We start from the raw sequence: 17,054 nt of genomic DNA, 5'->3' as shown, positions 1-17,054 counted from the left end.
GAGAATGAACAAGTGACGTGTCTGAGAGCGAGGTGAAAGCGACGGCGCGGCTCATTTGATGGCTCTGCTCTAATGAAGTGTGATGCCTGTGCCACACTGCGGGCGAGGTGCAAGTGCGCTGGCTGCAAAAGTGAACCCGGAGCCGAGATGGAGGTGCGGGGGGAGCTGCAGATGGAAATGAAAGGAATGATTGGGATGGAGGAGAGGGAGAGAAGGAAGGGTAGGAGTGATGAGAGGCTCTAGGCAATTTGTGGACAGAATTGCATGGAGATTGCAAACAGTATGAATAGTTAAAGGAAAGGTTTGGTGGTAGTGGGTGATCGAGGGAGTCATATTTGTGGTTTCATTGCCGGTTGTGCAGGCCAGAAATGCTTATGGAGGCCAGGCCATATTGTAGTACATTTGACTTTTGTTGGTTAGTTACGTAAATCAAAGAACAGATGGGAACTTAATATGTTACACGTTTATTGCACAAAATACAAAGATACGCTGGCTACTCTACACATCATGTACATCATTTACAGTGGAGGTATGAGAGTTAATGCTGGAATTGGATGCAAGGTCAGTCTTCCTCTAAACTGATCATCTCAGCCTGGCCACTTTCTCCAAGCAGACCCAGCAGCTTCTTATAGCCATTCCTAAAACAGAAATAGATCATATAAAAAAAATATTATCGTAATGTTGTTCCAAATCTGTGTAAATGTCTTTGTTCTGATGAACACAGAGAAAGATATCTGGAAGAATGCTTGTAACCAAACTGTTCTTGGCCACTATTGACTACCATAGTAGGAAAAATTATGATGATAGTCAAAAGTGCACAGAACTGTTTGCTCGCCTACATTCTTCAAAATATCTTCTTTGGTGTTCAACAGAACAAAGCAAATTTTCCTACAATGTTCGCCAATGGTGGCCAAGCACTGTAGGGTTCTTCCAAATATCTTTATCTGTGTTCGTCAGAACGAAGACATTTAAACAGATTTTGAATAACTTGACGGGTGAGTCACTAAACTGTTCCTTTAACCATGGCTTTGCTACAACCTTGGTATTTGTGTTAAAGCTATGCTAAAATGGTAATCAATCCATCAAAAACCATTGTACTATACTTAGTGTTTGTTTTAAAATAAGCATTTAAAATGAAGAGGTTATATAAACCTCTGTTCAATAAAGTAACAAACCAGCATTCAGTTTCAGCTTCTGTTTCGTTTGAGGGCTAAGCAGACATGTGCGGCTACGGTTGCTGTACCTGAGTGAGGAGTTTTTTCCCAGACCTCTCTTGCTCTCTGTCTTTCTAAGGCTCAGTGACAGAAAGGGAATAAGAGCCGTCACAGTGGAGGGGTGAAGAACGGCCACAACCTCCAGAACATTATACACTTGCTGGTCATATACACCCTCATTCTCTTCCACAAAGGCCCTGGCAAAGAGGACAAAGCATATACAGTCAGTATGTTGCGCTGGTCGAGTTAGTACAGTCTTTAAAGCCATCGGAGGTAACTTACCGTAGTATAGAAATGGTGTGTTCGCTCGGCTGCTCTCCTGCCGAAGCGGTGCATCTCTCCACAATAAGCTGTGTAACCTCTGTACTCAATCTCTTTACTGAAAGAAACATTCATAGAGATGTAATTCTTATACAAGCAACATAATTGTCAAAATGCATAACCGACTACGTTAGAATATAATTTATGACAATTTTTTTATGTAAATAAGAATAGATTTTCTCTACAATGTCATAAACTGAATTGGGTGTGTCCCATTCCACCTCATCTCCCCGCATTTCTTGTGACTCAACCGTCAATGTAAACAACCGTAAAAAACCCTAAGTGGATTATACGTCATGTTCCTGCCTACCCTGTGGTTCGTTGACCAGCATCAGACAGCGCAGAACCAAAGGGAGGGGTGTAGCGAGTAGGGAGGGGTCTGTGTCATTGTTTCTTTTCAAGAGCTCCAACAGGAAAGACAAAATGGCAGCCAATCGAGGCGGAGGGGCGTGACCTTTAAACTGGAGGAAGTTATCTCTGCAGAGATGGAAGAAAATAGAATTCAGAAATTTCGTTCTAGCGCTGCTGCAAAGCTTTTGTTTGAAAACATATAAACACAATACTATACAAGTAGATCATTACATGTCATTTTTTTACTGCTATTACGAAAAGTGAAATATATAGATACCTCAGCACTTGCAGAATGCTTCTCCTCAGTCTTTCCCCCTGAGGGGTGACGTTTGATTCGCAGGCCGCCAGCAGTACGGGATGATTGACCACCGCCCCAATAGAGGGTGTGGCTGGGAGGAAGCGGCTCAGATATTGGTTGATTACACTGTGCAGTTGCTGCTTAACGTACGCCCCCTGAGACTGGGACACGCCCACAGCCGCTGACAAACCCTGAAAGCACCAAGATGATCTTCGTCAACTGATACAAATCTATCAGCAGAGAGCGAATGTGTTGGGTTTGAGACACTTTGTGGGGGTTCTCTAACCTGCAGGAAAAGAGGCAGACTGTCTTTGAGGGCCGACAACATTTGAGTGTGTGCACCACTGTCCTGTTGGAGGAGAGCGTGGGGCAGTAGCATGACATCTACAATGCGGAACAGCAGCTGTTGAGCTTTAGTGGTGGCCAAAAGGTGGCTCCAGTGCTTGACCAAGCAGCCTAGAAAAAAATAATCATGTCATAGATAATAAAAAGTGGGGACCAGAATGGATTCAAGTGACTGGAAGAAAGTTGTTGGCACTGACCGACGGCCCAATAGGAAAGCTGTAGACCCTCTCGGCTCTTGTTCAGAAGATAAGGCTTGATGTATTTAAGAATGTCTCCAACATACTCCAGGGCCCGAGACACCATCGAAGAGCGCTCTGCGAGAACCTGGAGCTCACAGTACCATCTGCCCACAGCCTGGTTGACCACAACCAAACGGTTCCAAAAACTCAATACGGATTACATATTTGATCTTCAGGAATAAAGTGTGTTTAAGTGTGCTTACCTTGATGAACAAAGCTAATGCGGGTTTAGGTTCTCTGACAGCAGCCGAATGCAGGCCCGCTTTCTGGAGCACAGATTCAACTTCTGGAAGCCGGAATACCTGTCTGGTTAACTCGGCCAGCTGTTCGTCCAGATTTCTTCCTGCACATAGAAACACCACAGCTGCTCGGTTTGATCTAACCAAAAACGAATTCTGTATTGTTGTGGGCAACAAAGAGTAGTTAGTGCAAGTTTACTTGATTTTAGGTGTGGTCAAGCTCAATTTAAATTGTTTGGCTTTTGTGTAACACTAAAAGTCAGAAGGATATCGCATTTTCATAAATTATAAAATTCATAATTGAGGAACCATCCTTCAATATAAGTGCCCTAGGTCAAGACCACTCGGCTTGTTTCCTGTGGTATATAAACCAGCAAACGCCCGATTACCTGCTCTTGAGTCTGGGGCGTCTTGGCTTTTATGGAGGTACTGCTGTAGAACACAGCGCATCCAGGCACGCACACACAAAGCCTGAGCTGAGCCTGAGCCCGGTCCGGAACTGACCCAACTGACAAGCTCTCTGTGGAAAAACAGAGCCAAGTCCAGGAAAACCGTGGCAAACCATACAAGGGTTAGTAGAATGTGCGGAAGAGATACTTACCCGTTTTGAAGCAGGTGATTTAGATAGTGGGTCACCAGCAAGGGGTGGAGCATTTCATCCCAGCCGAAGCTCTGCATTATGGACTGGATGGGGTGGGGCTGGAGCTTTTGAGGGGCGGAGCCTGGCATGTCTAATGCCAATAGCGTGAAGCCTAAAAGACGAAAATGAACATTTTGCATTTGACAGACACTTTTAACATTTCACAGTGCATTCCATAAGAATCGTTGTTACCCATAGCTGTGCTACTACTACATTTTGTCCACACCTCGGTCCTTGAAAAGCATTGTAATTTTAACAATAAAGCGGGACTGTGTGATAAGAAAATGAGAGAATGTCATTATCGAAAAATATCAGTGACAGAAATTAGTTTTTTTGTGAATTTTTCCAGCTGTGTGCAGCCGATCAGCTGCACATGCGCGCAATCGGCCTCTATTCAGCTCTTTCAGATCAGAGCCCGCAGAGAAAAAGCAGCCATGCAAAGAGAGTCCCGGAGAGAACAAGAGTTCATTTTCTCCATTTCCCTGACCTGCTGCGGCGTCCGCAAGCTGTGACGGGGGGGTCTGGGAGAGCCTCATGCTGCACAGAAAGGGGAAGAAGTGGGACCACAGTGTCGACGCCACCGCTTGGTGACGCTCTTTAGCCACGCTGGGGAGCGGAGCCCAGCCGGGAGAGTCTGCGGTGGTGTGAGGCGGCTGGTTGCAGCGCTGTTGAACTCTCCTAAAAGAAAGAAACATAGGAAGCGATTAAAGGCAAACATGAAGCTGAGCACTTTTGTTGATTGTTTTCTGTACACTTCTTAGGTCAGTTACAAAATCTTTTTTCTCCGCACCTCATTCTCAAATGCAATATAATACACGTTTCCATAGATGGAAGAATCGCTTCATGAATTTCTTTACGCAGTTGAACACAAAAGAAGATATTTTGAAGAATGTAGGTGAAAGAGTTTTGAGGCACTTTTGACTACCACTGTCATTTTTCCTACTATGGTAGTCAATGGTGGCCAAGAACTCTTGGTTACTAGCATTCTTCAAAATATCTTTCTCCGTGACATTTATACAGATTTGAAACTCTAGGGCATGTCCAGAATTTTTCTTTTTTACTGAACTTCCCCTTTAAATTTCAGGTCAGATGATTTAAAATATCATCCCTTTCCTTTTCTCTAAAGTTCCTGTTTTATTCCTCAAATCATCCTTTCAGGTTCATCTTCCCATTTCCTTTTCTTCCTTTAAAATCGTACCGCCCCATCTGTATATTATCTTCTGCCCTCTGGCCTCTCTTTCTCTGTGAATTCTCTTCATCTCCCTGGACAGAGGGATAAGACCACGGCTGTTGGTGTGGGGCAAGCGGGTTCCTCTGCGGCCTGGCGCTGCTGTGCGGTTGGGGCCGAGATCGCGAGTCTTGCTCCACAGCGGCTGGCATTAGTGCAGATAAGCAGCTGAAGGGGCTGTAATCTCATTTAGACTGGAGATGATCCTCCTGTCCCATCATTCTCGGCGATGAAAGTGAGAACGCTGAGGCGAGCGTCGCGTGCACACGCGCCCTCGCGTGCACCTTCCAGCCTTCCAGCAAGGTTGCGTCTAATCCACAGAGAGCTGAGACAATCGATTAGAGAGTGAATTCATTAGCTTCGTTACCGCCGCGGAATGGGCCTTTCACACCCATCAACCCTCATTGTATGAGACGTCGTCAGAGACCCCACTTAATCCCCTCGCTGCAGCTTTTTACACACAACGTACGTACACAAACCATACCATCTGAACACTGGTTTAATCTCTCCGCAGTACAGATTTTAAACACACACCACTGGAACATACACGCGGATTTACACAATCACACCGTGCACCCTGGCGTAGCTTGACACATGGAATCACACACTCAGATAAGCATCGTAAGAACACCATCTGACACAAAATGGCAAATTATGGTTGTGCCAAAGTGGATAAGAGAAGACTTATTTAAGAAATATCAAACAAAAAGGATGAACTCTCTGACATCTCAAACTACTATTTCAACAGTGGAGATATTACATTTATGCGCTAGCAGATGCTCTCTTTCAAAGCAACTTAAAGTGCATTCAAGGTTTTGTCATCCTCAGAATCGAACGCAAGTGTTACCCGTGAACTGAAAAAACGAATTCCTCTCAGTAAGACTTTTTGCTCCAGGGGAAATGTCATGCAATTAATGTAGTACAAGTGTTCTAAATATTAAACGAGGGCTAAATTAATCCCAGCTAAGTGTAGTTTAAAATGCAATGTAGTTAATAATGATTAACAAAGACAAATCACTGCTCGGCTCTTATTGTAACGTTCAGCTCATTTATAAACTAAGTCTTCACAAGAACACATGCCCCCCCCCTAAAGGTCCAGTGTATGTAATCAAGCGGCATCTAGTGGTGAGGTTGCGAATTGCAACCAACTACTCACTCCACCCCCCCTTTTGAAGCACTACGGTGGCTGACACAGAACTAAGATGGCGTCACGTTTTTTTGCCGAAGGAGATAACCTATTAACGAAACGCATTCAGCATTCAGTTTGTCCATTTCGGGCTACTGTAGAAACAACATGGCGAATTCCATGCTAGGGGACCCGTGGTGTATGTAGATATAAATAGCTCATTCCTAAGGTAATAAAAACAAATCGCTTCATTATGTAAGGTCTTTATACACCTCTCAAAGACATGGTTTTGTATATTTGTATATATCAGTAGAAAAAAAACACACACTGGACCTTTAATTAAAAATTTCACTCAATCTTGTGGCGTCCCCCAGATGCATACAACTTCCTTTTCTTTTCAAACACAAATGTTTTCGGAATTCAAAATATATGTCACTTTATCTACATGTGTATGTTCCCAACAGGCATATAAAAAAAAACATTAAATCCAATCGAAATGAATTTAATAACAAGTTAACTAACGTCTTCTTATTAAGCAACATATAATATTGGGCTTCGGTATATTTGGAAAAACTGGAACCAAAAGAAACCCTTCAGAACGCTGAATTCAAATATACATAGAATGACTACATAGGAACAATTAACCGCGAAAAAGAAAATTGCTATATTTGATTTTACACTTGAATATATTTTTTAATTTTGTTAAACAATTTCACGAAATGAAGACATTTTCTCACACAGCTAGAATTTTGCTTCACAAGACATTTACTAAACCCCTGGTGACATTTAGATTGGAAAGACACCTTTAAGAGTTTTTTTGGGATCTATACATGTATATAAATTGACTAATAGTTTTATTAAAAGCCTTGTTTTGACTGATGATATGAAGTTATCAACATCTGTGATGGCATGATGATGAGTTTATTATGAGAGAAGTTTCATTTCAGGTAAGCTTTTCCTATTAATCTCCTTCTTCTGACAGTTTCCTGCCAAACATACTACTTAAATGGCTTGTCAAAAACCCCCTACTACCCTGAAAATTATAAACATAGACATGCACACTTAATGCCCACCTCCTCCTTCTACAGCCTGTCAACACACTTTCCGTTGCCCTGCAGGCAACCAGGTCACACAGCAAAAGCGCTGCAGGCAGGAACCCGATTAATCGATTGGCGAGAACTCGATTAGTTGCTCGGCGAGGCGCCGCCATGCTGCCGGGGTCACCACTGCGATCGCGCCTCCCACACACACACATCCAGGATCATGGCTGGGAATGCGATGAGGCGAATTAGAGCGTGACTAGATATTGGCCTGTGTTATCTGCGTGAATCATCGTCAGTTACAGTCTCCCTTACATCGCCCTGTAGCCACGAGCTGGCTAATTCTCGCAAAGCTTGCGTTCGCCACCTTCAGCCTAACAGCCATAATGAAGCAAGGGTTCAATTTACGGGCCCACATAATAATGCATTAATTATGCTTGTGAAAACGCATTAATACAACAAAACTGAGGACAAATTAGAAATAATTTGTGCAGACACGTCTACAAGCACCCCGTCTCTTTAAAGTGGGTCAGCACGATTTTGGCGGCAACCGGGATGCTTGCTCACCTGGGTTTGCGGCCCATTAAAGTGCAAATGAATGGCCTCCAACCTCGAGATTCTGGCCAGGAATTGTGGGAATTAAAGTGATTCAGAGTTAGAAAGGTAAAATGAGAAGAGTGGATACCCAAGAAGTGGTTTCTCTACCTTGGAGGAGCATGTGTGTGCACGTTTATTGTATGATACAAGGGTGTCACCTGTGACGGTCTTTCTCGGCTGCTATGTACGCACAAAGCCAGAAACCGTACACGATCGCACCGGGCTGGTCAAGTAAGGCACACCAATGTCCCTTCCCTGAACTCTTACCTCATGCTATCCCTACCTTCAGTGGTCTCCAGCCAGCACCAGACCCTTGGGCCGAAACTCAACACAGCTTTCGTCCAGCACCTGTACGGGCTGACCTGAGTGCCGCGGGCCCCGGGAGATAGACGGGGGGGGGCTGATGGGGGCTCCGGGCACAATGATAAGCTTATCTCCATGCTCTGCAGTAACTTCTACACAATCAATCTTTTGTTAACATACAAAGGATGCAGGGGAACATTTGAGCCGCGCAAGGGTCAGGGTGCCACATCTATAAGCGTCCGAGATCACTGGGGGGCCCCCGAGTGTTTGTTTTTATATCTGTAAGTGAAGGTGTGTGTGTGTACTCTCACCGTAACTGCGCCAACACGGTCTGCAGAAAGCCCAAAGCAGAGCTGAGCTCAGACTGGCGGCAGGCGGGCAGCAACAGTCCAAAGCCTTCGTTTAAAAGCCTCTCCTCTGAAAGCATAAGACTAGTGCTGGTTTCAAACACCTCGCTCACCCCCTCCAGGTACGAGCTAAGTGGTACCCAGAGAGCTAGCTTGCGAGAAGGCTCGGTGGTCTTCAGGTAGAACTCGCGGGCCGTTTGGCTGAAGTAGGCGGCCAACTGCTCCGCCAACGCGCCAACATCTAATCCTTTCTCCAAATACAGCAGCACAAGAGCCAGCTGGCCTCTCCAGTGCAGCGAGCGCATGGCTGGGGGCGTCGAGTCAGCGGGCAGCATGGCAAGCAAGTCACACGCTCGGCTGGCCACGTCCTCGAGCTCCGCACACTGCGCCAGGACCAGGAAGAGGAGCAGGAAGTGCAGCAGGCCCGTTTCAGAAAGCTCCGTCATCCGCCGCTGGTGGAACTTTGAGTAGAGTCTGAGGAGAAGAGAGGCGAGGCGAGATATGCGGTCATACTGTGAAAAGAACAACAAGAACAAAACTCTGCAAAGTTCCCACTTTCTATTTTGCATTCTTTAATTTAATTCATTATTTTTCATTACAAATGTTATTACCGCATAGTAATCTTTGTCAAAGCTGACTGGAAAATTAATATGAATTTCTTAGTATTTGCTATGTTCTTCTTGCTTTAATGACAGCATGCACTTGAGCTGGCACGGACACAATTTTGTGCAACTTAATGATCCATGTTATCACAGCATGATTTGAGAATGTTCCAAATTTTCTTTAAATGGAAATCAGATTTTTTGTACAAAATGTTAAAGTGATCAATGTCACAAAGTTCTAGACATTTGTTTTGAATCTTAGAAAAAGAATATTTATTTTTTCCCATTATCTTTTTTAAGATGTTTCCACCTGCTGCATCCTAACTTTGTTATAGTTGTTGCTTGGACTCAGAAATTTTTTTTCTCTCATTTATTCACCCGCATGTTATTCATAATCTGTACATGACTCTCTCTTCTGTAGACCACAAAAAATATATTTAGAGAAATGCCTCCGTGGTTTTCCATTCAATGGAAGTCAATGGAGGCTAATGTTGTTTGGTCACCAAATATCTTCCTGTTCTGCTGAAGAAAGTCATACAGTACATGTTTGGAATCCCATAATGACTGAGTAAACAAAACCAATATTTATTGAGTGAACTATTTAAATAAACAATGATTTTAAAAACGTTTTATAGTTTTAGTTGTCGTCTTTACTGCGAACATACCTTAAAGGGGTAGTTCACCCAAAAATGAAAATTCTGTCTTCATTTACTCACCCTCGAGTTGTTCCGATGACCGAAATGAAAAAAAAATCTACCTTGAGAGCGAGTAAATGAAGACAAATTTTTAATTTGTGAGCCTTTACGTCTCAGACCTCATATTGTACGAAATCATGGAACACACATTGCACGGTGTTTTCCCCGTTTAGTCGACAATCAACAACGCATAAAAGTTTTGCCACAAAACTAATCAATATTGAATCCATTACAGCCATATTTTTATAAACCACCACACAAATGCCACCGTCCCTTTAATAAGCAGTGAAACAAGTGTTGGGGCCTATTAGGATCAAATGACACATCCACTTTAACCCGAGTACTCAACTCGACGCTAACCTCACACACAAAGCTCCAGACGTTCGGTCTTCCCGGAGAGCTGCGTGCCTGTGAGCAGCTTGTGCAAGTTTGTTTGCTCGTATGTGCGCGAGTGTTGTTTGATCCTCCGGGCACCACAGTGAAATGCCTTTAAAAGACCATGTTAAATGTCAGAAACACTCAGGCACACAGTGGTAGCAGCGCTGTCGTGTGCGGCTCAATTTGCTGCAGCGCAGGAGGAGAAATCAATATTTACCCCCTCCGCTCCCCCACTTTCTACTGTTGACAGTTTGGTGGTCCCAAACAGAGTCCTGCAGGTTTTATAACAAACATACTGCACTAGAAACAAGCCTTTGAGCATTCATCCAATGTTTGGACGAAAACACATCGCACGCGCCTGCGGGGAGTCTGGCCACAGATAGAAAACCGTGTGGCACGCTCTCTCGGACGTTGACATGAGGTAGAGAATGAGCCAAGTACTAGCGGAAGTCTTCCTAGAGATATTGTTTGCATTTTTCGCCTGTCTGTCGCTTGTTTGTTTGTTTATCACGGACAGCTTTTTCCGCCTGCCACAAGCAGATGCTTCTCATTCTCGGCGTACGAGCTTGAACGCGCTCCCTGCCGATCTCATTAATGCGCCGCGCGCCTTGCCTCCCACCGTGCCGGAGCACCATCAACGCGGCCCACACCTCCCTGTGTGTGTATTCGTGTGTGTTGTCGCAGAGGGGGAGGTGGTCTCGAAGCCAGCCAAGTTAGCCCCCTCACGTGATCGCTGGAAGCCCGAACGCCTGCGTTAAGGTGAATTAACCAATATGCTTGTTAGCTAATTAGCCTTCGTGCCTGCCGCGCAGCTGAGCACGGTCCAGATGGAAAAACGCATTATCCGGATTGTGTCCGTTTCAGCTGTTCTCTGGCACGCTGCTGAGCTGAACCAGATTGACAATGGATCCGTGCGTTTCTGACACGCCTGTGTTTTCAGTTTGCTAGTCTCTGAAAAAGGCACGCGTCTGTGGTCTCAAACCGAGAACCGATAAACAATTGCGAAGCCCATCCTCACGACTCTCACACCATTCTCACCTGCCCTTGATCTGTCTCCAGGGGGCGCCGCCGGCATGTTCCTGACTCAGGTGAAGGGCCAAGATGCGCAGGAACATATGAAAGGAGTTGGCGGAGCGGTAGAGTTGTGTGTGAATGCTTGAGCTGACAGACGCAGGGCTACAGCAGCTTTTGGCCTGCTGCAACAGACAAAGGGGAGTCCTGCTGATGCTGCCCAGCCCCGACACACCTAACCAGGGCACGGTGAAAGATCCATTCTGTATACAGATCAAACAGAACGAGAGAGAAGTATTAGTTATATCGACACTATACCGTCTAGATGTATTCACTAATATAAAAAGCCAAAAAAAGGTCAACACATAAATGAATAGACATCTTTGCTTCAGTAATGAATAAAGTAGAATTTCTAAAAAGATTCTCTGTAACGACATACTAGATTTTTGTTATAATATTCCCAGAGGGTTGTCACAGCACTGACGTTCGGGGCCCCATATCAGACTGAGACTGAGGCAGCAATGGACGACCATCCGAACCTGCTCTTCTTGCGTAGCTCTCTGAAACACAATCACATTGATGTTGTGCACATACCGAGGCAGGTTTACTAACAAAGATGTTCTAAAACATACACATCAGTTGGGAGGAGAAACAAGCACATTAAGCAAATAAACACCCGACACATGCTAACGTTCGGCAGAAGCAATGAACCTGCAATTATTTTACACCCAGCCACCACCAATCATCACCTTTGGATCACAGCTCGATTTCAGCAGCTCGATCGCAAAAGCCCAATTATCCTCTAGTTGATTCTGAAAGAACAACAAACAGACAACTAATCAAATAAAACAGTATTTTTATATCAAATCGATATGTTTATCTAGTATTAATAACATTTAAAAAAAACTGAAACCACATACAGTACAACTGGTTAGCAGTGTCAAACTACCTTCTGTTGAATGACGCCGTTCCGGTTGTGCATCCCGAGCTGGGCCAGGTGTGTGAGCAACCACCAAGTGAACCCTTCAGGTTCTTTACAGTGTCCGGGGAGCCCCGGGTCACGATCTCCTGAAGGCACCCCCTTCAGAACAGTCTGGAGCAGAGTATTTACATAACTCCAAAAAGGCTGGAGGAAACGATAGAAAAATTATAATAAGTCCATCTAAAGCATGCAAAGTGTGTGTGTGTGTGCATTCACTGACTTGTGTGTGCAGGGTTTTACTCCTGTGTTCCAGGAAATGAATGAGAAGAATCCATAGTTCCTTAGTGCAGAGGCAGTGATAGTGATGGGTTTTCAAAATCTCTGTTGGTCTCACCTAGAATGACAAAACAAAAGACTGAATGACATTTTGATTTTTTTACTAAAAGAGTACCTAGCATTTGGTTTTTAGGCCCTACTTTGGTTTATGGAGTGTCCAACAACAAGTTTATGTACATACAATGTGTTCCTACACTATAATGTTGTAATAATAGGCAGTTATTCGTACCTTACTTCTTGACTGACTCTCAAATGATTCGTTCCACGATTCATCCATCTAGGCCCCGCCTACCCACTAATCTTGTGTCATGTGATTGGTCATATGGTGTAGTCTGTTGTTATTGCTCAAACGCGTTCATCATTTGTCGCAAATGGAATCCCACTACCATCATTACAGGATTATGGATTTACATGTGGTTGGATGTCATTTATATTATATGTGTAGCTAGAGATGGCGATATTTTACCGTACCAATTTGATCCAGAGTCTGACGAGGAAGAAGACGCTTATCCACAACAAACTCCACCACGACTGGAGCAGGATGTTTGTCAGTGGCGAGTGACAACTCTTGTCATAAAAACTTCCAGTGTGACCACATGCATGTTGTGCTTTTGCTCTTCAATGAAAAAACATTTTTTTTTTCTTAAAATACTGTTAATACGTTAGTAATACTATTATTTCGTCTTAACTGTGCGTTGTCATGGTACATAGAGCATTTTAGAAAGTCGACGTTATGAAAAATTATTGTTGTATCACCCAAATATATCTATATAGGTGCACGTGCGGCAAATGTGTCAAAATACAAAGTTAATAGCAAGATAAACAGACTGTAAACATCCCAGAAATAACGGTACATGCTAATGTTAGTGTTATATGCATTAGCTAAACACGGACATAAGGTATGAAAATATTTCTTGAAGTTAAGACAAAATGAAAAGTCACACGTACAGATTGTGATTCGGTGGAGCTAACAGGTCCAAATAGAGTTTGTATTGCCCCCTCTTTCAAGAATAGTCGTCTCACATACCCTGAACGTGGCAAGATTATTAAACCAATCTTCGGTGAAATGATGCACGCACAGTACAACCCTGAGGTTATACTCCTTAGGTATCGTTTGAAAAATGAATTGTAAACATTTTTCCGTCAGACGCTCTTCCTTTGGTAGTTGAAATAAGACGGACTTAGTGTCACACCGTAGAACACAGGTTCTAGACATGATACACACGCATCACGAACGAGCGACAGTGTTTTGGGGGAGGAGAGATACGTTTTCGCGGTAGTCTCAGCAAAACGTAGGCGGGGACTATGTATAGTGACGTAGATACACGGGTGAACTATTCCAAGCCTCGTATGTGTGATTCAGAGTCGACTCCCATTTTAACAAGCAAATAACTTTGTTCTTTATTCACCTTCGTACTTACAACTTTGCAGACAGCTTACTTTCAAACACGGCAACATAACAGACTGCATGAAATGCCATTTTCATGATCTCATGCTACCTACTCTTTAATACTGAAATGAATGCGAGCGAAAACCTTGTTACCTTATTGTATTTGTTCATGGCCAACCCAATGAGATCACAGAGCAGGTTGTTGACTTGATCCTCAAGCAGACTGATGTTTGTGAGCGTCTCTCCAGTCAAATTCACAAACTGTTGGGCATAAACTATCTGACCTGTTTGGGCCACCAAGTCAAAAGAATTTCATTATTATGATGCAAGATTCACGGCAACGCGTGTCATCTTGAATGTTAGATTTATCTAATCCAACATACCAGTCATCCTTTGTTCCAACAAGTGCAGGATCTCCAGAACAGACCAGTGGATGTCCAGATGCAGATGTAACAATTGCCAGGATGGAGGAAAGAGCTGTAATGATGGGGAACAATAATACAGTCTTCTGCTACCAGGGCTGGACAAGATAAATATATTGCAAATAAAACTTATAACTGTGATGTGTATGTGAAATTAACCAATAACATATCTTGTATCAGAGAAACAAAATAGTTGTAGACATGATTAACTATAAAACCGATTTGAAAGAATGCATTAAGCCCAATACAAATAAAAAACTATATTCCAATGCAATATCATTTGAGCTATTAACACCCTGTCCAACAAATGTGTGATGTCATACCTTTCCCTGATGCTGAATCGTAAAAGCGCTCTGGACATTGGCCGGCAGATTTTTGAGTCGTCCGATAAGCAGCGTGATACTGAAGAGCTCCTCCACCAGGACAGAGGGCAGCTGAGACTCCAGGTCTTTATAGGGGTGAACAGGACCTTCCTCTAAGGACTGCGAAGGCTCCAAAAACCTAGAAATCAACATAACACATTCCGACAACTTATAAGAAGGCTACAGTATCTCTGGTATTATGACATATAACATACTGTTAAATGTTCTCTAATTTCTAAGTCGCTTTGGATGAAAGCACATGCTAAATATATTTAAACCACGTCACTACCATACTTCCAAGTTTGGAGAGATTACAAAATCATGGAGTTTACCTGTAAAGAAAGACCTTCACGTAGCTGAGGAACAGCACACACTGCTGTCTCAGTTCTTCTGCCTCATAGTGAAGACTGCTCGCTTGACCTAAAATGTCAAAATACAGTTATCCGTACACAAACGCCTTTCATACATGCATTTAAATGGTACACTTCACAGAGAATCTTCACACTAAGGAAGTACAAAAAATGACGGCACGCAAAATGTCTTTTTCGAATCCAGATGCTCACCAAAATCACGCGAGCTGGACTGCACCAGCGTCTCCAGCTTTAACACCTTTTGTCTGAGAGGAAAGACAGATTGTCAAATTAGCCCCTTCCTGTTTCGGCAGACAACGTGGCACTCCTCCAGAACCAACACACCTGCACTCCTACCTCAACAAGCCAAACAGAAGTTTGGTGGATTCAACCAGCGCCGTTTCCGTCACCCAGGGAAAGTCGAAAATATCAACCGTGTCCCCCTCGAAATCTGCTGGAGCCGGATCGAGCTTTAACAGAAGCCTGAAACATGGAGAGTAATGTATTGTGCAGGTTAACACAAACGGTTACAGAAGAAATACATTACTATACTAATTACATAGGAATATTTGAGCTCACTAAAGCCCTGAAGTACCTCTTGAGGACCCCTCTGCTTATGTAGCCATGTGAGGAGAATCTTCCAGCCTCTTCTCTGCCCAGCTCGTATGCACAGGTGAAGCATGAGGGCAGACTGGGGGCAGAATCACAGTAGTGATCCAGAGCAGAGGGGGACACGGGCGGGGTAAGAGACTGCGAGAACTCACCCTCCATATTAACGCTGTGGGACAGACCACTGGGGAAACACTGAGGACAATAAAAGCACGAAGTGGAATTGGTTATACTTGATTATAACCCGGAAGTATTCAACATTATTTACAACGCGAGGAATAACCGATCAGTCTCGCGTTTCAGATCCAAAAGCACTAAACTGTCAGCGCTCGGCGCGCAAACATAAGCAAAACGTATTATTTTGTTACAAATACATACCATACAGTTGTTTAGTCTGAAACAGTTTATATTTGATACTTACTTTACAAGTATTGTCAACATGTATTTCCTCTTCTCGTGTTATGAATGAACTCCCGCGCTACAGTGACGTGGTTGCACTGCGCCTGCGCAGTAAGGCGTCTGTCATGCGATACTACACTTTCATTGGCCAGAAGTTCCTAAGCGGCGTGAAAAAGACGGCACTGTTACCGCGGTTTAAACACAAACCACAATACGAAACATGTGCACGTATGTGCAAACGCTATTTCTTTTGAATAAGCGTTTGACGCTCTGCTTCAACTAATAAGAAATTTCCTTTAGCTTAGAAATGAATCGCTTCGTGCCGTGAGAAACATACGCATAATAACCTGATGCAATAAAACACATTTAATCCGTCTAATGTAAATTAAAAACCGGTCCATCACTGTTAAACACATTTGGACCCGAGGTTATCCTGATTTCCATATGCAGACCTGTCTCCGCCGACTGCAGCTTTGTCCTCATCATGCATACATTTAAAAGCACATTTTCAGTCCCGGCAAAATGCCCTCGTGCAGTGATGTCGGTTAGATATCTGAGTTTATCTCCGAATGCCATTGTCAAAGTATGGTGGAATTAAGCATATACCGGTCGTCGGAGGATGTGCATTGTAGCGTATTTACTGGGTGATGTATATTTGGAAGAGCGGAGAATACGAAGAAAAAGGCGTTTGAGTGCATTTAGGAGCGAGTGTCATTTCGATTGCTTCAATTAGTCGTGGACTTGTATAGCGCTCACAAGGTAAGACAATTAAAGTTGTGCCGACACCATTGTTTTCACTGACCGAGAGGGAGGAGAGAGCGGAAGAACACAAAAGGCACTCCACCTCTGTGATTTTGGTGAATGCATATTTGCATTTTCCATTTTAGGCACTTGGCAGACGCTTTTATCCGCTTTATCCTATACATTTTACATAGGTATTTGCAATCCCCTGGGATCGAACCCACAACCTTGCGTTGTTAATGCAATGCTCCTACCACTGAGCTACATGAAAAAATATGACACGGTAATGAGATTTGTATTTTTTCTGAGATATTAACGCCCAAAATATGCTACGCACAGGCAAGAGTGAACATGGTAAGGATACGTACAGGATAAACGACACTGAGGATGCGTTTCAAAGCCCCGCGAGCTCCCTACCTAGAGAGCACTTTTGAGCACGTGAATAAATGCCGTACGTTTAGGCAGCTCTTCTTTATTTTGGAAACGCAGTCAAAATGTTCAAGATCCACCCCTTTATCTATTTCTTAGAGTAAAGTGATGAGGTTATCC

General features: G+C 43.6%; 1 protein-coding gene across 1 annotated transcript; it reads right to left on the bottom strand.

The window, feature by feature from the left end:
• Window positions 1-448: 448 nt before the first annotated feature.
• Window positions 449-16,320, bottom strand: mms22l (MMS22-like, DNA repair protein). The gene is given in 27 exon segments (XM_056761656.1): window positions 449-638; window positions 1,244-1,411; window positions 1,497-1,593; window positions 1,846-2,012; window positions 2,164-2,375; window positions 2,471-2,640; window positions 2,727-2,883; window positions 2,972-3,111; window positions 3,397-3,527; window positions 3,609-3,759; window positions 4,135-4,325; window positions 8,253-8,762; window positions 11,002-11,237; window positions 11,414-11,467; window positions 11,469-11,534; window positions 11,724-11,786; window positions 11,924-12,100; window positions 12,177-12,290; window positions 13,776-13,906; window positions 14,006-14,099; window positions 14,368-14,545; window positions 14,739-14,826; window positions 14,970-15,022; window positions 15,114-15,239; window positions 15,352-15,560; window positions 15,787-15,922; window positions 16,217-16,320. Coding segments are annotated over 25 exon segments (3,726 nt in total). The 5' UTR covers window positions 15,528-15,560; window positions 15,787-15,922; window positions 16,217-16,320; the 3' UTR covers window positions 449-562.
• Window positions 16,321-17,054: the final 734 nt, after the last annotated feature.

This window comes from Triplophysa dalaica, chromosome 12 (genome assembly GCF_015846415.1).
Source record: "Triplophysa dalaica isolate WHDGS20190420 chromosome 12, ASM1584641v1, whole genome shotgun sequence".
NCBI classification, from domain to species: domain Eukaryota; kingdom Metazoa; phylum Chordata; class Actinopteri; order Cypriniformes; family Nemacheilidae; genus Triplophysa; species Triplophysa dalaica.
This window is presented reverse-complemented; position numbering and strand designations above follow the sequence as displayed.